At 34.8% G+C, this 24,088-nt stretch overlaps 1 protein-coding gene across 3 annotated transcripts in view; it reads left to right on the forward strand.

Moving 5' to 3' along the window:
• IQCM (IQ motif containing M) overlaps positions 1–24,088 on the forward strand; it is a 363,621-nt gene that overhangs the window by 139,756 nt on the left and 199,777 nt on the right. For all 3 annotated transcript variants that reach the window (XM_076010594.1, XM_012783746.2, XM_076010595.1), the window contains one exon: positions 18,487–18,596. In XM_076010594.1, coding sequence (XP_075866709.1) covers positions 18,487–18,596 — 110 coding nt within the window. The remainder of the gene's footprint in view (positions 1–18,486; positions 18,597–24,088) is intronic.

The following is a 24,088-nucleotide window of genomic DNA, read 5'->3' on the forward strand; positions in this document are numbered from 1 at the left end:
GATGTTGAGCATTTTTTCATATGTTTATTGGCCATTAGTCTATCTTCTTTTGGAAAGCTTCTGTTCATGTCTTTTGCCTATTTTTTAATGAGGTTGTTGGATGTGTTCTTGCTGATTCACTTGAGTTCTTTGTAGATTCTGGTTATTAGCCCTTTATCAGATGTATAGCTTGCAAATATGTTCTCCCATTCTGTAGGTTGTCTATTCACTCTATTGATTGTTTCCTCAACTGTGCAGAAGGTTTTTAATTTGGTCAGGTCCCATTTATTTATTTTTGTTGTTGCTGTGATTGCCTTTGGGGTCTTCTTCATAAATTTTTTGCCTAGCCCAATATCTTAGAGTTTTTCTTACCTTCTCTTCTGGAATTTTTATGGTTTCATGCCCTAGATTTAAGTCTGTTATCCACTGTGAGTTGAATTTTGTGAGTGGTGACAGGTATGGATCCTGTTTCAGTCTTCTACATGTGCCTATCCAATTTTCCCAGCACCATTTATTGAACAGGTATTCTTTTCCCCAGTGTATGTTTTGTCTGCTTTGTCAAAGATCAGATGGCAATAAGAGGATGCTTTTATATCTGGATTCTCTGTTCTCATCCATTGGTCTATATTTCTCATATTGTGCCAGTATCATGCTGTTTTGGTTATTATAGCTTTGTAGTATAGCATGAAGTCTGATAAAGTGATGTCTCCCAATTTGTTCTTCTTGCTTAAGGTTGCTTTGGCTATTCAGGGTCTGTATAATTCTTTTGTTATAGATTTCATTTAGTTCTGCTGTGATCTTAGTTATTTATTTTCTTCTGCTGTTTATGGGATTGGTTTGCTCTTTCTTTTCCAGTTCCTTGAGATGATTCATTATATTGTTGATTTGTGATCTTTCTGTCTTTTGGATATAGGCATTTATGGCTGTGAATATTCCTTTTATGACTACTTTTTCTGAATCCCAGAGATTTTGAATACTTGTGTCCCTTTTTTCATTTGGTTCAAAGAATCTTTTAATTTCCATCTTAATTTCCTCCTTGACCCAATGCCTATTCAGTAGAAGATTGTTTAGTTTTCATGACTTTGTGTAGAGTTGAACGTTTCTGTTGGAATTGATTTCTAATTTTATTCCACTGTGGTCTGAGAAGATACATGATACAGTTTCTGTTTTTTCAGATTTTTTTGAGGCATGTCTTGTGGCCTAGTATGTGATCAGTCTTAGAGAATGTTCCATGAGCTGATGAGAAAAATGTATATTCATTGGTTTTACAGTAGCATGTTCTGTAAATGGCTGTTAGGCACATTTATTCCAGAGTTCCGTGTAAGTACATCATTTGTTTGCTTATTTTCTGCTTGGAGTATCTGTCCCATTTTCTCAGTGGGGTGTCAAAGTCCCTGGCCATTATGATGCTGCTATTTTTCATTTTATTTATATCAAGTAGGGTTTGCTCCATTAATCTGGGCACACCTGTGTTAGGTGCATAAATATTTAGGATTGTTATGACTTCTTGTTGAATTGTTCCGTTCACCATTATATATTGAGCATCTTTGTCTGTCTATACTTTTGCTGATTTGAAGTCTTTTATCTGATATGAGAGTGGTTATACTACCTTTCTTTTACTTTCCATTTGCATGGAATATTGTCTTCCATCTTTCACCTTGAATCTGAATATGAATTAGATGTGTTTCCTGGAGACAGCAGATACTTGGATTGTATTTTTTTATGTATTCAGCCAACCTATATCTCTTGAGTGTGGAGTTTAAGCCATTCACATTATTGAAAGAATTGATAAGTAGGATGGATTTCTGTTCATCCTGTTGAGTAGAACTTTATTGCTCTGTTTTATCTGTTGATCCATTGTAGTATCTGGGCTCTGACTTTTAGATTTTGGGTGGTTTTAAGTGGTGGGTGTCTATTGTACTGATCTGTGTATAATGTAGTTCTTATTACTTCCTGTGGGGCAGGTGTAGTCTTGACAAATTCCCTCAGTGTTAGTTTTTCTGAGAAAGGCTTTATTTCTCTCTCGTATAAGAAACTTAGTTTTGTAGGATACAAAATTCTAGGTTTGGCATTTTTCTGTTTGAAAAGACTGAGAATGGGGCCACAATCCCTTCTGGCTTATAATGTCTCAGTTGAAAAGTCTGTAGTCTGATAGATTTTCCTTTGTAAGTGACCTGCTGCTTTCACCTATGGCTCATAGGAGTGCCTCTTTCATGTTTACTTTGGGCAGTCTAATGACTGTGTGTCGTGGTGATTACCTCTTCATGATGAATCTCCCAGGGGTCTGTTGAGCTTCTTGTCCTGACCCTCCTACCAGCTTCAATGATTCTTCTCAATTGGTTGTTGTCAACTTCTGATGGCTGGCCACTGTGCTCCTCATCTTCAAGGCTCTTGTCTCCTTTGCAGAACTTCTTGAATCACCATTGCACTGTATGTTAGTCAGCATTACCCAGGCCAAATGTGTTGTTGATTTTGCAAGTTGTCTTTATGACCCATTTTGAACTGGAATAATAAAATTACTCAAATTTGCTTTTGTCTAACATCATTTCCATAGTCTAAAATAAATATAAAATAAACAGGAAGTAATGTCATTAGCAAAAAAATATAAAGCAAGAAATGCACATTAAAATGATGTATTAACACAACCACATTTATTTAAGAGTGTATTCCAGTATCAAATGGCAAATGTCAACAATGCTAAAACCACAGTTATTTTTGTGCCAAACTAATGGTTTTGTGTTCTGTCTCTCCTTGGAAGAGCTCGTCAACCTTATATTGCAGTTTATCAAGTTGTGTTGTGACCACAGGACTCTGGATAAAAAAGAAATCATTGTTTTACAGACTATTTGGATTGTTCTCATTGTTACAGTGGGAAAGATATTCTTTTGTGGTGTTCTATACCTAAAGTAAAAGTATAAATACATATTTTTTAAGATTTTGAGATGATATTCCTTAATACTGTAACTAAAAGCCAATATAATGGGTTTGACTTTCTGTTTCTCATCCTTTACTCTGGGTTCAACTTCACAAGATCTATTTCCTCTATTGCTAGAATTAATAATACTAGAAATACTTAATTATCATGTCCTATTTTTGAAATAATATACAGCTAGTTCTACAATTTATAGAATAAAGAACTCTGAGTTAAAAAACAGAGTTGGAATCTCAGCAGGTTATCAATATATCCTGAACTTCACTTTCTTCTTTTCTAGGATTGTTTTTGTCTACCTCTCAGTGGATATAAGGCTAAAATGAGAAGGTGCATGTAGAAATTATTTGTATTTTTAATATGCAGAATAAATGTACATTACTGATAACCTGTTTTCAGAAGAAGCATACATAATTAAAATTTGTAACTTTGAAATGAAGTTTTATTCTAATAGCTTAATAATATCCATAGCACTTTATGGCCTCTTGGCAGTAAGCAGGAGAGGACATATTTTATATATAGGAATAATTGATAAATATTTATTGAGCACTTACTATGTGGCTAGATACATTGCTCATTACTGGGGAGGCATTGGTGAACAAGATGTAGTCATTGACCTTATAGCACTTACATTCTGTTGAGAAGATAGATAATAAACAAATACATAAATAAATTTCTGATGCTGTGCTCTACCTGAGGATAGCTTTGACCTAAGATTTTATAATAAGTTCAACAGAGTCATCTTGTGAATACTTGGAGTTGCTAGGGGGATTGCTGAGATGTGCCTCTCTGTGCCTTATTAATATTATTCAGTTTTATTCCTCCTATAATAAACAGCACTTTTTGGATAGAAAAGTATTATTATTTATGTTTTCCTCTGGATCTGATCTCTTTTCCTCATAATTAGATGTTTAATTCAAACTTTTCTTGGTATTAGAAAAGTTTATGCATTTTGGAATAAAGTATACAACCATTTTATTATGAAAAATCTAAATATATACAAAAGTAGGGAGACTAGGATAATAAATCCATATATATCCATCACCCAGCATCAAGAATTATGAACTCATGGTCAGTACTATTTCATCTTTGTACCCACCCAATTCCCTTCTCATCGTGGATTATTTGAAGCAAATTCTTTGATATCTATTCATAAATATTCTCCAGCTTATATTATAAAAGATAAAGAATTTGTTCTTAAAGCCCAACCAAATATCTGATCTTAAATTAATAACTTATTAATATCAACTAATATATAGTAATCATTCCAATGTCTTGTTTCATTGTATTTTGATAGAGTCTTCATTCAGGTACAGAGTTGTTACATCTTATTTTGCTTCCATCTTTTAAAAGGATAAAAACATTTGATGTAAGTATATATAATGGAAGCAAAGATATCATCTGAATTTTGAAGGCAAAGAAGTATTGATTAAAGGTTTTTTATTGAGTTTTTGAAAACTGACCATAGAAAATGCTGTGCTAGGTATATAGGAATACAAATACACTTTAAACATCAGCCATGCCTTATCAAGAACTTACAGTCTTGTAACTGAGGTAAACCATGATATAAGGCAATGAGTTGTGTTCTGTTCCAGTGGTGGTGACTAGTAGTTTTTGGTCTCTCTGACTATTCATGTTGGTGTATCATGATCAGAAAAATACAACCTATTTTTCTTAATATTGAAAAAAAAAACTTTGAGAATTATTTCACTTTTTGATAATTAGAATAGATTCAAGGTTATCTTTGTAATCATGCAGTCACATTCTTTTGAATATGCTTTTAGGAGTGGAGAGAAAAAGATGATGGTGTTCTAGCTTGGCCTTTAGATTTGGCTGCATGTTGGTAAGGTGGAGCTCAGTTAGGGTATGTTATAGGTATGGGGACTATGGCATAGGAAGATGTGTGGAGATGGGTCTCAATGTTCTTTTAAATTAAGTAAGTAGAGCAGTTTACCTGGAGGAAAGGTTCATATATGGACATAATAGTTAGTAAAACCAGTAAAGTAGATTAGAAATAAACTTAATTTTATCCTCAATTATTCTTAAAATTTCTACTAAAATAATACATATTATGTTTCTCAAAAGAACCAAATTTTGTTGAATTTGAGCTGTTGGTGTGTGGGAGGGAGAAGACAGAGCATCTGTGAGATATTTTATTAGTGCAGTCAATTTTCAATTATTAGTAATAATGGAAACAGAATCCACATGGCTATCTGAGCTTCATAGATAACATCTAAAGCATTAATATCCAGAATTTTCATCATCCTCTCAGGATTTAGTTTTTTATTTGTATATATAAACAAGTAGAAATACTAATTATGTTTCATTTTTGCTTTCTTTTTGATGAAAGAACTGAAAAGGACAGGTAGAAACTGCCTAATCTTTAAACCAAATAATTGTAAATGTTGATCATAATGATGAAAGGGTTTTGTCTTAGCTTATTTTAGTAATCTGGTTTGTTATATTTATGTCTGATATTTGCTTTAGCTTTATGCTTGGACTTTGTGAGCCTGTTAGTACTAACACAAATTTTTAATTTAATTCTCCACAATACTAATTTAATTAAGTTCCTACCAATCATATAAAGTCCATACACCTTGTAAGATGACAAGTTAGTTCTCTTTTCCACTAGGAATGTAAGAAAGAATAGAATGAAATATTTGGAGAGAGCATACAGACATAAGCAGGGCTAAAATTCTGTTCTGTAATTATCCTTTTGCTTTTTGTCTCTAGAATTGTTTCCTCTCTTGAATGTATTGCATTAATGAGCTTTTAGTAAAGATAATGTTACATTAATGAACTTCAGTCTTTTGACAAGCCAGTCATCAAAGACAGATGGAAATAACAAAATTAATAATCTTTCTTAGGGGATTAGATTCTTATTTTTGTTTTCTAAAAAGGCCAGCTTATTTCAGAATTTGAACAGTAATTCTATCTTGTGGATAACTGGTGAATAAAATACCAAAGATTTGTGACTAAATATTCTGTAGATTATGTTTTCTAAAGTTTAATCATTCTTTCACATTGTAAAACAAACATCTTTATTATAGAAATTCTGGAAAGCGAAATGTTCAGGTCAGGATTTTTTTTTTTTTTTTTTTTTTTTTTTTTGAGACAGAGTCTCGCTTTCTTGCCTAGGCTAGAGTGAGTGCCGTGGCGTCAGCTTAGCTCACAGCAACCTCAAACTCCTGGGCTCGAGTGATCCTTCTGCCTCAGCCTCCCGGGTAGCTGGGACTACAGGCATGCACCACCATGCCCGGCTAATTTTTTATATATATATCAGTTGGCCAATTAATTTCTTTCTATTTATAGTAGAGACGGGGTCTCGCTCTTGCTCAGGCTGGTTTTGAACTCCTGACCTTGAGCAATCCGCCCGCCTCGGCCTCCCAAGAGCTAGGATTACAGGCGTGAGCCACAGCGCCCGGCCTCAGGTCAGGATTTTTATAAAGCTTTTAGTGATGGAACATATGTGTGAATGGGTCACGGAAAGTTATCCACTCACCCCCATAGTCCTTCTGGGTTCCAGATTTCCCAACACTGGGGTTATCAACCAGCTTCAGAGAGGACTGGAGAGGTTGCTTAATCTCTTAGCTAACAGAGCATGCTTCTGTTAGTTCACTTAGCGTGTAAAATGTTAAAATATAAGATTTTATTGTATTAGGTTATTTCTATGTGGTGTAGAAACCAAACTTAGCATAGTTTGAGCCAAACATGTCCAATGTACCTAACCCCTCATTTCTAACTTACATGTGTTTGTCTCAGGCTAATGGGCTGCTTCCTAACTAGTTCTCTAAAGCTTAAGCAAGTCTTGTTTCAGAAATAAACCATGGGGTTTAGGTCCTATGGCAACTGGTATGGGGAAAAAGCAATTAGGATAACTTTCCATAACAAGCAGCTGTATGTGAGTCATGTGTTTAAGGCTCCATGAACTCCATGATAGGCCTAATCAGAACAAAGAAGAAAATAGAATACAGAAAAAAATTAGATCAAATCAGAAGCTATCACTTGTAACATTTTGGCACATTTTTGTTTAGCCCTCTTGTTTATAGATTTTTTTCTTGTCTATAATTAAAAGCATAAGGTATATAAGACATTTTGATAACACAGTTATTAATATAGTATACTTCATATGCATAACTTTTGTTGTTTAAAAATAATCCAGTATATGATGTAGTAAAATTTATTTACCCAATCTCTAATTACTAGAAATTTATATTATTTCCAAATTTAATTTTGTGTCAGTCTCAAAGACTACACAGGTTTGGTGATTTACTAGAAGTACTAATAGTACTGAGCATGTAGTTATAGTCACAGCTAAAATTTATTACAGTGAAAGGACACAAAGCAAAATTAGCAAAGGGAAAAGGCGCAAGGGATAAAGTCCAGAGGAAACCAGAAGCAAGCTCCCAATAATCCTCTCCCAGTGGAGTCACACAGGATGTACCTAATCCCTCAGCAATGAATCATGACAACATGCATGAAGTGTTTTACCTGGGATGCTTGTTAGAAACTCAGCACACAAGATTTTTATTGGAGCCTAGTCACTCTGCCTAGTATGTACCAACATTCCAGATTTCTAGAAGGAAAGCAGGTATTCAGCATAGACCATGTTGCTTGCACAAACAGTCTGGGTATAGTGAGATACCCTTATCATTTAGGGAAGGTTTTACATTAGTGTAGGGGACTGTTTACCTGCCACATTCCCAGATGCCAGCCAAACGTCAATCTTGCAAGCAGATCTTCCTGAGAATAACAGTCTCAGACTTGCTATGTTAACTCTTTTCTGCATAATTATTGTAAATAATGCTATTATAATACTTTTGTTAATCTTTAGTCACATTTCAGATTATTTCCTTATGAAAGATTCCTTAAATTATTATTACACAAAAACATGAACAATTTAAAATGCTTTCATTACTGACAATTACTTTCTTACGAGTCTGTCCAAATTTTCATTTTCATCAGAAATGTTTGAGTTTGGGCATCAAAACTTTGACTAAAATGGGTAAGGTGCATATGTTTCAAATATCAATATATAATATGATAAACCTGGAAGAATTAATCTTTTAAAATATTTAGAATTATATGAGACAAAGAAGAGTAGTTTATTGTTACTTCCTTTTCAGGGAAACCAGTAAGAACACTCCCAATGTCCACTTTTCCCCAGGACCGCTGACATTTTTGCCTAGAAACCTATGACTTCATTGTCATCTGTAAAATATGTATCATCTAGTTAACATTCCCAAATGAATATTAATTCATTTGTTCAAAAAATTAGTGCATATTCTGTTCCAGATATTGTGGTTATATAGGGGATAAAACAGTGCACTGGACACAGTCCCTGTACTCCTAGAGCTTGCAGTCCACTGCCAGCGTGAGCTGCATTTGTCAGAGTGCTTCCCAACAAAGATGACAGATGAGCTGCCATCCAAGAGATGGTTCAAGTTACAAATTCAGATACCTGCCCCTGTGTTGCAAGAATAAATCTTTGATAGACTTGGTGCCTGGGAATCCTGCTCTACTTAATCAAGAGTCTTCACTTTGGCTGGGGGCGGTGGCTCACGCCTGTAATCCTAGCTCTCTGGGATGCCGAGGCGGGCGATTGCTTGAGGTCAGGAGTTCGAAACCAGCCTGAGCAAGAGCGAGACCCCGTCTCTACTATAAATAGAAAGAAATTAATGGGCCAACTAATATATATAGAACAAATTAGCCGGGCATGGTGGTGCATGCCTGTAGTCCCAGCTACTTGGGAGGCTGAGGCAGAAGGATTGCTTGAGCCAGGAGTTTGAGGTTGCTGTGAGCCAGGCTGACGCCACCGCACTCACTCTAGCCTAGGCAACAAAGTGAGATTCTGTCTCAAAAAAAAAAAGAGTCTTCACTTTGTAAGCCTGAGACCAATGTTTTCCAAAGCTGCTATGACATAGCAGCTGTCTCTCCCTTCCTGGGAAGAGAATGAGTTCTGACTCTTTAAACATGTTTGGTCCACCCCTCACTCTCCCCCCCAAAAAAGTTGTGTCATTGAGGGTATATTTAAGGCCACCATTTATTTTTGTGCACATATTTGTTAAAGGAATTTAAACAAATTGTGTTGTTTCCTCTACAAGTACAACATGTCCTCTTTAGAAAAATAGGAATAAAATTTAGTCTTATCTAATGCTTCCCTAGAGGCAAACATTTCTACAGTTTTATGCTGCTTTGTGCAGACCTTTCTTTTGCTCATAATTTTAACATAAGTTTTCCCTATATTTACGTAAAATTATACAGGTAAAAATACATTATTTTAAATGTATTTTCTCTAAAGTTGCAATTGGTTATGATTAATTGCAGAAAATTTAGAAAATACAGAACACTATCACACATACAAAAATGACAATCCTCTAGTATTCTACTCAGAGATAATCAATGTTACATTTTGGTGTATTTTACTATGATCTATTTTCCAGGTATATTTTTTTCCCTTTGTTAAACTGCACAGCTTCATAGGAACACTCAGAAGTTGTTCCCATGATACAGAGAAGAGCTTTGTGAAGGATAGTGTCATGATTCAGGTGATTCAGTGTGAGTTGTTAAAAGTGAGAAAAATCATTATTTAAGTTCTATGAAAATGAAAATAGCCATTATATTGTTCTTTGTTATTATTCTCTTATTTATTGGGTCTCTGGGTACATGTCCCAAATCAAATAAAATATGTAGTCATTGTAAATGTATGACGGAACAAACTGGTTTTGTTGTTTTGATAATCATAGAACAAGATTCCATTTGAAAGCTCATTTGAACTGTAGTGAAATTAGGTTTATACCCTAAGAAAAAAATGGTTTGGTTCCTGGGAAAATAGAATATTCAGAACAAAAAATGTGAGGTAAAGACAGGCAGGACCAAGCTTTAGGACCACACTATAGAATCTATGTGACTACACATGACCCTATAAGAATTGAGTATACTGGTTAGTGGAAGAACTGCTGGTACTCTTATACTATGATTTCTAAATTCTTTTATCTTTAGTTGCGATTCATGTCTTGGTTTTCAGTTAAGTGTTTGTATTTTTTTATTTATATAAAACATTTTCTGAGCAGATTTTCGTAGCATTGGTATATTTGAGACTGATTTTTTCCCTGTCTTTCACACATTGAAGACAATTGATTATAAAATTTGTTTCACAACTTTTCTTTTAGCTGAAAATTCTATTGGTGGTCTATTATTTGTTGGTTCTTTTGCTGTTTCACAGAAGAAATTAGAGAACAACCTGAGTTTTATACCTTTGCAAATGTTTTGTATGAGTTTTCTTTATTCTTATCATTTAAATATTTTTTATTCCTCTAATTTTGCAGAATGCACTTGTGTACAGTCTCTTTTTTTTTTATGCCCATTTCCCCCCCTTCCCCCAAAAGTCTGAGTCTCCATCATGACCATCCCCTAGATGGTGCACATCTCACTCATTATGTATGTATATGCCCGCCCCCCTCCCCCCTCCCACCTGCCCAATACCCTATTACTGTAGTACCTATGTGTCCACTTAGGTGCTACTCAGTTAATACCAGTTTGCTAGAGAATATATCTGGTGCTTGTTTTTCCATTCTTGGGATACTTCACTTAGTAGTATGGGTTCCAGCTCTAACCAGGAAAATATAAGATGTGCTATATCACCATTGTTTCTTAGAGCTGAATAGTACTCCATGGTATACATATACCACATTTTATTAATCCATTCTTGGATTGATGGGCACTTGGGCTGTTTCCACAGCCTTGCAATTATGAATTGTGCTGCTATAAACATTCGAGTGCAGGTGTCTTTTTTGTAGAGTGTCATTGGATCATTTGGGTAGATGCCCAGCAATGGGATTGCTGGATCAAATGGTAGATTCACTTGGATCGCTTTAAGGTATCTCCATATTGCTTTCCACAGAGGTTGAACTAGTTTGCAGTCCCACCAGCAGTGTAGGAGTGTTCCTCTCTCTCCGCAACCATGCCAGCATTTATTGTTTGGAGATTTTTTGATAAAGGCCATTCTCACTGGGGTTAAGTGATATCTCATTGTGGTTTTGATTTGCATTTCCCTGATGATTAGAGATGTTGAGCATTTCTTCATATGTTTGTTGGCCATTCTTCTGTCTTCTTTAGAAAAATTTCTGTTCAAGTCCTTTGCCCACTTTTTAATGGGGTTATTTGATTTTTTCTTCCTGATTTTCGTGAGTTCTAAGTATATTCTAGTTATCAGTCTCTTATCAGATGCATAGGATGCAAAAATTTTCTCCCATTCTGTAGGTTGTCTGTTTACTTTCATGACTATTTCTTTGGCTGTGCAGAAGCTTTGTAGTTTGATCATGTCCCATTTATTTATTTTTGTTGCTGCTGTGATTGCCTTTGGGGACTTCTTCATAAACTCTTTGCCCAGGCCAATGTCTAGGAGAGTGTTTCCAACTTTTTCCTCTAGAGTTCTAATAGTTTCATATCTTAGGTTTAAGTCTGTTATCCAGCGTGAGTTGGTTTTTGTGAGAGGTGAAAGGTGTGGGTCCTGTTTTAGCCTTCTACAGGTGGCTATCCAGTTTTCCCAGCACCACTTATTGAAGAGGGATTCTTTTCCCCAGCGTATGTTTTTGTCTGCTTTGTCAAAGATTAGATGGCTATATGAGGATGGTTTTATATCAGGATTCTCAGATCTGTTCCACTGGTCAATATTCCTATTTTTGTGCCAATACCATAATTAGCTTTTCCCAAAATTCAATGAATCCCAATAGTCAGAAGATTCAGATCATTTTTGTTCAGCTTAGAAAAATTATTACATAGTGTGTTTTCTTCATTTCTGATTGTTCTCGTTTCATCTTCAGTGATGTGTGTGGTTCCTTTGATGGGCACTCATTATTTGTCTTCTTTAAGCTATAATCTTCTCTCTCATAATTTTCTCATATCTGTGGATGCTTTTCTTATGCATTCTAGGAGCACTTGTCAAACCCAACCATTTAATATTCTGCATTGTCACTTACACCCCTACCAACTCTGAAGTACGTTTTAAATCTGGCATTGTATTTTTGATTTCTTTGTACACCTTGCCTTTAAAAAATGCTAATTTCCAATTTTAGTTAACGTCCAATTATTATTTATGTTAAGTCTTAGTTTATTTTCTCTTTATTGCTTTAGCTTCTGTTTTAGAGAGTTGGCTTGTTATAATATAGTGAGAATGCCAAACACTTTTCTAAAAATTTCCCCTAGGTCTAACATACTGTTTTTAGAATTCAACTCTTTTACTAGATTTTCAGAATTGCAGACTGTATTAGTTTCTTATGGCTGTTGTAACAAATTACCACAAACTTGGTAGCTTAAAATGACCCAAATATTTTCTTGTATATTTTTAGAGGCCAGAAGTCTGAAGTCAGTTTCACTGGACTAAGTCAAGGTGTTCGCAAGATAGGTTCCTTCTTGAGACTGTAGGGAAGATTCTGTTCCCTTGCCTTTACTAGCTTCTGGAGGCCACCTGCATTCCCTGCCTCATGACCCTTTCCTCACATCACTTCAATCTATTGCTTTTGTCATCACAACTCCTTCTCCTCTTCTATATTCAAGTCCCCCTCTGCCTCTCTTGTAAGGACACTTGTGATTACATGTGGAGTTCACAAGGATAATCCTGGAAAATCCTCCTATTTAGGATCCTTAATTTAATTACATCTGCAAAGTCTCTTTGCCATATAAGGTGCATTGATAGGCTCCAGGAATTAGGACGTGTATATCTTTTGGGCCATTGTTCAGTCTACTACAGAGACCTTCTCCCTTGTGCCATAGTCAGGTAGGCTTCAAATTCAGCTACACCTGGGTTCACACTCTTATCCACTGTCTGAACTTAATATGTTTTCTCATCTGTTAAATGGGGGCAACATTAGCATCCACCTCATAGGGTTGTTATGCAGGTTAGATCAGGTAATATGTGCGAAATGTTTAGCAGTATGAGCCCTCAATAAATGGTAGCCAGCATTTCTATCATTAATGTAGGCCCTAGTTTGTTTACTCTGCCCTGAATAAGGAAAAATGGATCTATGCAGTGGGTGATTACAAATAGAGAGAACCTGTGGCTTTTGCTCAGCTCTGCTCCATGTTTACTTGAGTATGTTGATTGACCTTTTCTAGTTCTACAGTTTATGAGCAGGTGAAGCAATGCCTGGTTCTCTGCTTAATTCCCAGTGACCTGAAGACCTCCATTTGGAATGGTTTAGCTCTGCTGAGTTGGGGCTTTTCCTATTTTATTTCTTTATTCTTTATTATTTTCAGCTATGTAGCACATGAAAAATTTCAATCCCTATTATGCATTATTGTCAAGTCCTGCCAGCCCCAGCCTTTGCACAGAGCTCTTTCCTTATAATAGAACTGTATCAAATCCTGCTGCTACAGCCAGGATTACTTCCTTTCCTAATTATTGTCTTGGAGTTATAGTGTCCAGGTGATTGTGATAGATGAAGGTAGAAAGAGGGAAGCAGTTTTTTAAAAGCAGCCTCTTTCTACCATCTTTCAGATTGGGAGGGGCTATATTAGTAGGAAAAAGTAACTGATAGCTTTCCTCAATTCACTTTCATCATCCTAATTAAAGAAAATTTTCACCTCATCTGCAAAATGATGAATGGTTAGACTTAATTTTTTGATGTTGAGATTTTCATCTTTTCCTTTATCATTATGTTATTCTAGTGGGACTGTAAAGGAGCTGCCTCACAGCTACAGGTAATAAGCCATATTGAACCAGAAATCATGATTCTTTTTGAACATTTTTTATTCACTATTTGCTTGGAAGTGTGTGCCAAATGTGTTCAAATTCTTGGCAATTCAGATTGATACAATGATGTTGTATCATGCACTAGTGATGCTATTGTTTTGTATTACATTCCTTCCTGGTTGGAATGAAGTTCTCATATATTTTTCTAACTCACCTTAAGCTTACCCTGCTTCTTAGTATTTTCTCTCTATCTACAAACCACTGGTCCTATCAGCAAAAAAGACAAGGGATGTCTTATTTGCTCTCTCATCACACACTTAAATGAAAATGTGAAATAGAATATAGTACAAAACATAGTACAAAATGTAGTACAAAACATCATATTTCTTAGATGTTTTATAACAGAAACAAGAACCATGAGTATTAATTAGTATCCACCGGATATACATAAATCAGTCTGTTGAATCTGTTGGGGCTTAGAACATGATACTCCCAAAGTACGTGGCCTTTGCATGCTGACTACTTTGAGCTGAAAACGATTGATAGGGCCTTAGAAGCAGGAAGGTCACTCTGACCTTCCCTACCTATCTTTCTCCCCAGAAGCAGGTCATGAAAAGCAAGCCATAAAACCTAGGGCGGTCACCCCCTGACCTCCTCCCAGCCCCACTGAAGATCTTCATGTGACAAGTGTTCTACTCCATACCCAGAGGTCAAGAAGAATCTGAAGAAACAGGCCTTGCTGAGTTGTCCCCAGTTTATTATCTTTAGATCAGACTTGCTTTTGTCCAGTGATACTTCTACATGACTACCTATTCTTCACCAAACCTCAGCATTAACATACACAGTTTTTCCTTAGTCTTTGGGTCTTCCCTTGTCATATAAAGCTTTGATAAGTAAATTCGTTATGCTTTATTCTCTTGTTAATCAGTCTTTGTTATAGGGGTGTCCATGAACTTTGAAATAGGTTAAAAAAATATTATATTTTTTCTCCCCTACAGATCTTTATTTGTATTGAATCCTTTTGGAAACAGCTCATTATAAACAAACAATAGAGGATGGCTTACATAATTTTAGAATATATACCTTGTTCTTTTTTGTACAATAATTTAACACTTATGGATTGATTTAAATGGACATTTCAGTCATTTATTCTAAAATTTAAACCAATATAACAGATGGAATTCAGCCACCCAAGAAAGCTTCTGGGCTTTGATTATTCAAATGATTAAGATGCTATTTGTCAACTCTAGTTTACCACCCCTTTTAATTATATAGATAATCAAACTAAGAACTGCTAATTCTGTCTCCTAACTATTAATTGTTTGTAATTACCTACAGATTAAAACTGCATGTGCAATTAACTCAAAGAATTAATTGATACCAGGGAATTGATAAAAGAGAAACAGAACGAGCTTGGCATAAAAGAGGCTCTAGGGACACGGGGCCACTAAAACCAGTGGTGTCTTTGATTTTATCATATCCTAATAAAGATACATTGCATTTTCATTTGGAATTACTTCAGCTCTTTTGGAGGCAGTTGCATAGAATATTTCTTTATTTTTAATTTAATTTAATTTTTTTTAAAGACAGGATCTCCTTCTGTTGTCCAGGCTGGACTGTAGTGGTGCAATTATGGCTCACTGCAACCTCGAGCTTCTGGGCTCAAGTGATCCTCCTGCCTCAGCCTCCTGAATAACTGGGTGCATAGACTATTTCATAAGAGCATTTGGTTTCTAAGTTGACTGAAACTGTATGTTTGAAAAGTTTGAACTGCTCTTGTCTTTGGATCTTTTGCTCATATTCAGGTGAATTGAATAAATCTATCCATTTACAATATGGAGACAATGTTTGTCGCTATGAGAATTATAGAAGTGGTAAATGTTTTAACTACCTAAGAACTTTTCTTTCCTTCTTTCTTCTTTCCTTTTTCTTTCCTCATTCCTTGAAAACATCACCTGTGGTATACTATCTTATCAGTTTTTTGTGAGCCATTTGTCTAATTAAAGCTTCTAAAATAACTATGCTTAATAGGTTTAGAAATATCTCTCGCCTATGTAAATAACTGATTTATTGTTAACTACATAAACTTGAATAAAAATTAAAATAAAAAGTTACCTCCAGCTGAATATTTAAAAACTATTACCATTATAAACATCAAGATGATGCTAGAAAATGAGTGGAGGTGGTCTGGTAAAATATATTTGATCTTGGAAAAAAGTAGGATTTTAAAAACTTATTTTTAAGTCTTTTCTGTTTCTTCATGTATTAATTCTGTTTGGATTATATGGGGCCTTTTACTCTTACAGTCTTGCTGGTTGGCCTTTCAACCACTGCCAAATCAGGCCTTGGATCCAGGAGTATGCGCGCGCGCGCACAGACACACACACACACACACACACACACACACACACACACACACACACACGGGCTTAGGGCACAGCATTATATTCAGTTTCATGGAGAATACAAAGCAAATGAAAGACTTACATCTAGATATGGAATGAGATATGCACAAAGCAGCAAACTCGCATGAACTTGTGGTATAATAATATTTTTTTGAAAGAGAGTCTAAAATAAATATTGAGGAAGTACAAAGTCAGGAAGATATCAGTATGGGTAGTTATTTAACAAATTTTTTATATTCAAAGATAGCTGCTATTTAACTATAAACTTGTTAAACTGATGTGACCATTTTGGTTTCCTTCCACATTTTCACATTGCCTTTTCCTCAGATTTGTTTAATCTTAGAATATTTCATTCTGTCCTGTTGACCAATAACTGCGATTACTGACAAGATTTCTTTTTATCCCCCCTATCAATATACAGCCTGCTATTGTGCACGTGTATCCACAAATACACACATACATATCTGGAATTCAGAATCTTTATTTCCATGTGGTGTTTCTATGAAGATTGTTGACTCCGAGAAGGGTTTGTGAAGATTTAGTCTAATGTATGACTTTGGGCTCCTTCAAACTATTAGCTTATAACTTTCGACTGCCTTTATGGAATAAACTGGAATTTGTAGCATGTCACCTTCTGTGCCTAGCTTCTAAGGAGAAGTCATTAGCATACATCAGTGTGTGAATGATTACCTTGAGGATTTTAGTGGAGGCTTTACTGCTTCCTGAAGTAGAAAAGTTATAGCTTCATTTTCTAGTATGATACCTACATACTGGAGAAAATAATACACGACTCTTTCAACTACACAAGTCTGTTTTGTGGATAAACAAGATAAAATATTTGAAAATGCTCTGCACTCTCTGGGAAAAATAAGTGGTATAGCTTTTAGTTTCATGTTAGGTTGGGCTCTTCAGTGATCAAGAAGATCCCTCTTTGCCTGTGAGATTTAACCTCTTAAGACCAATATTTTCTCACCAGTGTTTACATAGCTACCTTATGTAGATTGCTAATGAGCCAGAAACAGAGCAATTCCAAGTAAGATATTGTCCTTGCCCTGGAAGAATTTATACATTTAAAAAGGAGATTGGAAAGAGAGCATGATTATCTAAAATATGTGAGAACACTTATTTGTAGTAGTGCAACATTTAATGTCATGTGCATTAAGGGAAGTGGGTGGGTTAGGAATAGTGCTGGTGAGTTAGAGAATGCTTTGAATTGGTCAAGAAAGTTTCATGAAGAAATGTAAGGGTTTTCACATCTCTATTAAACTTTTGTGTTATCCTTTTATATACTGCATGGCTTATAAAGGTCCCCAATTAAAGCAGAAAGTGTATGATCTTTCTTTTGCTATCTTCTCATTTACTAATATTCTCAGGTTTTCTAAAAGCTACCCATTATTGGCATTTGCTTCCATTAAAGAATTTCATTTATTCACATTGAGCTGTGATTCAAATGTATGAATATATTGCTTCTTCTAGAGGTTTTACCTTTTTGAAAGAGGGCAGAGACTCTTTTGACTGAAAGGGAAGAAATATATATAAAATTAAAATGAGGTAGAATGTGTAAGTATTGATTAGGATGTCTCTGAGATAACATTACTTTTTTATTATTTCATGTTACTTTGTTGCCTCCCTGTAGGACACTCAACTTATGTTCCTATAAATAAATTGAAGCAATGAAATGAGAGAATTGATTACTTCTGAGTTTTCTCTAAATTCATGTAAAATTAACCAGTCCATGCATGACTCTATTAAATCGAAAGTTTCAGGAAAGAATATATGTATATGAATAAATTTTAGAAGGAAAATCGGAAATATGAAAACAGTTTGATTCATTTGGATGGCTGGATTGAACTGAATTTTTCCCTTTTTAAAATGATTAATATCTCTGAGAAATAAATCTTAAATCTCTTCCTCATTATTAAGCAAAAGAAAAAAAGGTTACTGCAGAAATCTCATTTAACAGCTACTATAAGACAGAATAAATATGTGGGTATATGCCAGCTGACCTTTTGCTCTTTCAACCTATTTAACTTAAACACTTTTGATAATTTCATTTACTTTGTAATTTCAAAACTTGTGCCTTCATAATAATTCTGAATTTTCCTTTGAAGTACTTATATATGAGAGAGAAGTTTTATTTTTGTAAGTGCCATTCAGAAGTATAATTTTGCTTTTAGCCTCCTTTGAAGAAAGAAGTTGATGTTCTTGAAGAGAATGAACCTATTAGTTTTCTGATGGGCACTGTATGCAATAAAAACACGAGAGCTTTACTGTATGAAGGAACCCATTAATTGAGGCCTCTGTGCAGTGCTATCACTTCTTCATCTCTCTACGATTAGATGACAAGATGTGATTTTAATACAGAATAGTGAGCCCATAAAGATGATTTACTTTCCTCTATGTAACATTAACCAATATGATCAGTATGTACTTTTCCTAGATAAATATTGTTTTAACCTACATTTGTATTTCTCACAAAGCATTATACGATTGGAGAGGAGCTATAATGAAACGGTCTTCCCATTTGGCTCAGGATTCCTATCGGATTAGTTTCTCTGGATCATCACCACTTGAATTTCAGGATTTTTCTGTAAGTATTTGTAAAACAGAACATAGAGTTCAGTTACCATTTTCCCCAGCAAATTATTGGGTTAATTTTGACGAAAACACGTGAGATTTTTAATATGGACCTCCTATTTCATTCCAAAGATGGTTCTCCACTGAAATTTGTCTTTTTTTTTGAAGTGATGCTTTAGTTCTGTTGTGTGTTTTATGTAAATCTTGCTGATCCCCTTAACTCCCAGATATATGTATTATTTTTTACTTGGAGAACACTAGCAAAAGTGATCATCACATAGTTTGCTCCAAATGTGATGGTATGGCAACTATGTTTTAACAGTGCATAGACTAGCAAGAAAATATAATAGAGGCCAATGGAGAATGAAGACATCTGTTAAAAGCATGATAATTGAAGGATTAAAAAATCCAAACACCATTTCATAACCACTCATTGATTGTTTCTGGATGAGGATTCTCTAAATCAGAGCATGGGACCTGTGACCTGTGACTTGTGACAACGGAAATATTTTTTAAAAATTGATTTTTCTATCGGATAGTTTTTAATTTGTCATTTAAAATACAGATGTTTAGTTTTTATATTTTATCTATAAACCAAAACTTTTTAATTATGTCATATTTATCTTATGTTGCTAAGTTCCTTGTGAGTCAAATTTAGTAAAACTAAATTATTGCAACTGTGTTTTAGACAGGGAAATTATATGAATGTTATTAAAGAAAATTATATAAATTTAGAAAAGGATATTATATGACTATTATGCTCCTGAAATGCTAATAGTCTTTGTAATCCACTATTATTAGAACATATTTATTAATCACAGTATATATCTATACTGTTGCCACCAGCTAACAGGATATATATTTCTAATGCATACATGTCCTTAACAAAAGTAATACCTACAGAAGGCTGTTTTCATTATTTTCCAGGAAAGGTGAAAAAATGAACTACAGTTTCTAAGCTTCCCAGCTATGCCCTATTTTACACTGGCAATTTATAGACTGTTCCTAGTTGTGTGAAGAAGTACATTCCTTCTTTGGGGAATACATCTGGGAAGGGTATACTTGATTGTGGAGAGCTCAAAATGCAAGACTGAGAGTGTTTGTTCATTGCTGAGTGGGTAATTAGGAGAACAAAAGGCTGTGGACCATGACTTTGACATAATAGATGGTCTTTTGGATGGTGCACCTGTCAAAAGCATTTGGAGTATACTGAAGTGGAGACCAGGTGGGCAATAAGAGGCCTTTTGCATCAGTCCAGTTAGAGGTAATAAAGGCTCACATCCTACCCTTGCATGCCAACTACATTGGCAGGGGTGTGTGTGAATGAGCAGAGGGAGTGAGATTCAAACACTCAAAAATTTGTTTCCTGCTGTTCACTTGCATTGTCAGTTTTCACCACTGGAAGTCTAATGGTTTTATTTAGTAAAGATTTCCCTTTTGTTTATCCTTTAAACTACTAACACCCCCTAGAAGGGATCAAACACCAATTTCTAAGTAGTCTTATTATATTTTAAATAATAAAAATTGTTGAACATTATTTATGATAAATTTTCATTTTATAAAATATATATAACATGACATATGCCATTTTAATTATTTTTAAGTGTACATTTTGGTGGCATTAATCACATTCACTTTGCTGTGTAACCCTCACTACCATCCAACTCTAGAACTTTTTTATCTTCCTAAACTGAAACTCCATGCCGATTAAACACTAAATCTCTATTAGCCCCTCCTTTGATGGCCTGGCAGCCATCATTCTATTATATTTTTGTCTCTATGAATTTGACTACTCTAGGTACCTCATACAAGCAGAATCATATAATATTTGTTCTTTTGTGACTGGCTTGTTTCACTAATGTCTTCAAGGTTCACACATATCGTACCATATGTCAGACTTTCCTTCTTTTTAAAGGCTGAACAATATTCCATTGCATGTATATACTGCGTTTTGTTTATCCATCCACCCATCAGTGAACACTTAGTGCTTTCATCTTTTAACATTTTAAATAATGCTGCTGTGAATGTGGATCTGCAAGTATTTTTTGAGTTCCTGCTTTCATTTTTGGGGGGTATCTACCTAGAAGTGGAATTGCTGGATTGTGTTGTATTTCTCTGTTTAATTTTTTGAGGAATCACCGTATCATTTCCCATAGTGATTGTACCATTTTACCTTCCTACTACTAATCCACAAGGATTCTAATTTTTCCACATTTTTTCATATTTTCTGGTGTTTCACATCCTAATTGGGTGTGAAGTGGTAAGTCATCTTGATGTAAGATATAAAAGTAACTGGGAAAACTGAAAACAGAAGAGCCTGCATTATTAAAGGAAGAGTGGAGACAAGGACACAGGAAACCTAGTTTTTTATTTTATTGGAGGAGAGATAAACATAATATATGCTAGTTTGAAGCACTCATTACAGCTTAGCTAGTCTTATCACAACCTTAATTAAAAATAAAAAAGTCACTGTAGGTATGCTTTCATTAGGCTAGAAGAACACTATCCCCTTTAAGCCTGAAGTATTTTGTATCCTTTTATGTTTTTAGTTCTAATTAAATAATAATTCAGTAATGCTATATGTCTTTGTTTTAATGTTTATTGTTTTACAATTGTATTAAAACTTCCAGGCATTTTAAACAATGGCAGATGGATCCCTGAAACTTCTTTATGTGAAATTTTAAAAACTGCATCCTGAAGAAATGGTTACTAATGTTACTTTTTATGGCCTCTGAAGTACTGAGATATTTATAGTCTTAATTATCTTGAAGGATAATATTTATCTCAAGTGAGTGAGACCTGTGACTATAATCCCTCATGTAACATAAAAACGTAATACCAAATTGCAATTGTATAGGAAAGACCACCATCCCCAGCTTTCATGCTGCAATTTCATATCATCAGTCTTCTTTAAAAGGTTTGCTAGCTTTGGGATGTTTGAAGCAATCTTGGAACACACAACCTAGAGGGCTATAGTTGTGGTGAAAAGAATCCTTGGTATTTATCAAAATTCTGAGATGCAAAGCTCGATTTACTTGTCAACAGTGTTCTTAAAAATAGCTAGGATAGCAACAAATATTGACAGAAATTTATAAGTAGTTAATTTCTAGTTACTGTTTGGAAACACAGAAGAGAGTGAAATAACATTTTCATTAGCTGTCAGTAAGGTAAGACTCCCCTGAGTGAGTGGCTAATAGGGAGCTAAGGGTCAGGAAGGTATCCCTGACAGGAGCTCTGCCATTTGGTGATATTCTGGAATGAGAATGACATGACAAAGGAGTGTTGTGCATGCATGCATGTGTGGTGTAGTGGTGATAGGTCCAGAGGTTGCAGGACCAGTGGTGGGGGAGTGTCCCAACAGCAGAAAGAAGAGTTGGGTTGTCCACCATGGGAGAGCAGGATGCATCTCAAGGATTGAAAGAAGTTCATTGTGGCAAAAGCACAGCATGCTAGACGGAAAGTGGCAAGAAATGAAAGTGAGGAGATAAGCAAGGGCTCATTTTCATCAAGTGCCATATAGGCCTCCTTAATGAGTTTATGCCTTAAGATAGGAAGATACCATTCCACCATTTTAGCTGCTTAATTCTCAGTGAAAAGAATGTGCCTAACCTGGATGCTTGAAGTAAAAGATTACAAACAAATAGGATTTGTTTTCATACTTGATTGCACTATATAATCATTTTCTTGTTCAAAGAATACATTGTGGACCTCTGGATATATGGCTTCCTGCCCCCCCCCCCCCCAATTCCCCCAAGAAGAACATATCTTACATGAGAGAAGAGGAAGAAAAAGAGTTTTTTGTTTTTTTTTTTTTAAGATACTTGGTCATTTATTTTTTAAGATACTTGTAGCTTCATCTCATAAATGATGACAAAAAATAGTTTTGTAGAAATATATTTTTTAGAAATGAAAAAAAAGGAATTTCAAATATACCTTAAGTTCTTTACATCAGGCTAATTTTGACCATAGAATGGGTTGACTAGAGTAAAATTTACATAGTTACAGTTAAAAGCCCATATTTTAATAGCCATGTTGCCTTGCAGCAATAGTAACTGGGCCTGAGGTATATTTTTGTAACTATCATTCATTTTATTTTATTAAATCTTTCCTTCTAGATAAAAATTCCTACCATTGTTCTAACTTAGGAGATACTTATTGGTAAAAATAATGGAGGTACTCCATTCAAAATTTTTTTAGCAGTGAGTAGGTCAAGATATATGTCCAACTATTCTTGCAAAATTTTAAAGAAAGCACTCTTGGCAAGATCTGGATTGTGATGTTACTTAGATATACCAATCTACCACCACCTAAACCACATCACAGTCCTGACCACACAAAATGATTTTCAAATGTGGAGAGTTAGATAAAGAAATATAGTAATTTTGAGTTTGTATTTTTGGATCTTTACATTTGGAAGAGACTTCACAATTTTTCTTTACTGTAGAAGCCAAAAGACTCAATTTAATTCTCTCAATCATAATTGATTCTTTGTTCTGAGATATCTTCATGTGGGAAAGATGTTTGAGGTGTATGAGGCCCACAGTCATTAGTAATACTGTTTACAACAATGCTAGTACTACAGTTGCCAGTCAACATATGCATTCTTTTTTAAGATAAGATAGAGTGTGATTGTGAAATTACACAAGTGAAAACCTAGATGAAAGAATGAAAAGTTGAATGTAGAGAGCATTTAAGTAGATATTAGGCTAAGAGAATGAACAGACTGTGCCTGCCCTGGGGGAATCCCTCCTCCCTACCCCTACCACCTCCTGGGAAGCGAGGTATGCTTGTTCTCTAGTAAAGGGAACATTAACTAAATTTCTTAAAAAGTAATGAAAAAGAACAAACTGTAAAAAGGCAGCCAAAAAAGGCAAACATCTGTTACTGAACATGTCTCACTTGACTTCCTTTTAATGTTCTTAGGAATAAATTTATGAACTAGGTAAGGTTTAGCACTAATTAGCTTGTTTTCATCAAACAAAATGCACCAGACATGGATGTTGAATATGAATGAAAACTTCAATAGTATTAATAATAATAATTAGACAGAAAGTCCTGGTAGCCGGGGTTATGGCCACAGACTTTGGATATTGTTGTGACTGTTAATAATTGTGTCAATTTTGATTTGTAGTAATTTTCTTTTTTAAATAATCAGAAAAAAATGTTTTAAAAGTCACATTTATTAAACAAGAGGTGGATTAGGTGAAAGACTTTCTCTTTAGTTATGCGCCTTTAGGCTAATGAGATGTTAGAATGATTTGGAATAACAAATATAGAGCTACTCAGGGGCAAAATTTTGTAGCACAGTCAGCGTCAGTAGTAATAGATGTAACTTATATTAGCTGTGCAGATCCATACCCTTTACTTGAAACCCTTGGGGCCACACATATTTAAATTCAAAAAATTTTGAAGTTAAATTTTTCAAAAAAATTTAAATTCAAAAAATTTTGAAGTTTGGAAAGGTGAGAAGATAAAGTGGAATGGCAGTCAAACTTGTAATCACAA

This window comes from Microcebus murinus, chromosome 15 (assembly GCF_040939455.1).
Source record: "Microcebus murinus isolate Inina chromosome 15, M.murinus_Inina_mat1.0, whole genome shotgun sequence".
Classification (NCBI taxonomy): Eukaryota; Metazoa; Chordata; class Mammalia; order Primates; family Cheirogaleidae; genus Microcebus; species Microcebus murinus.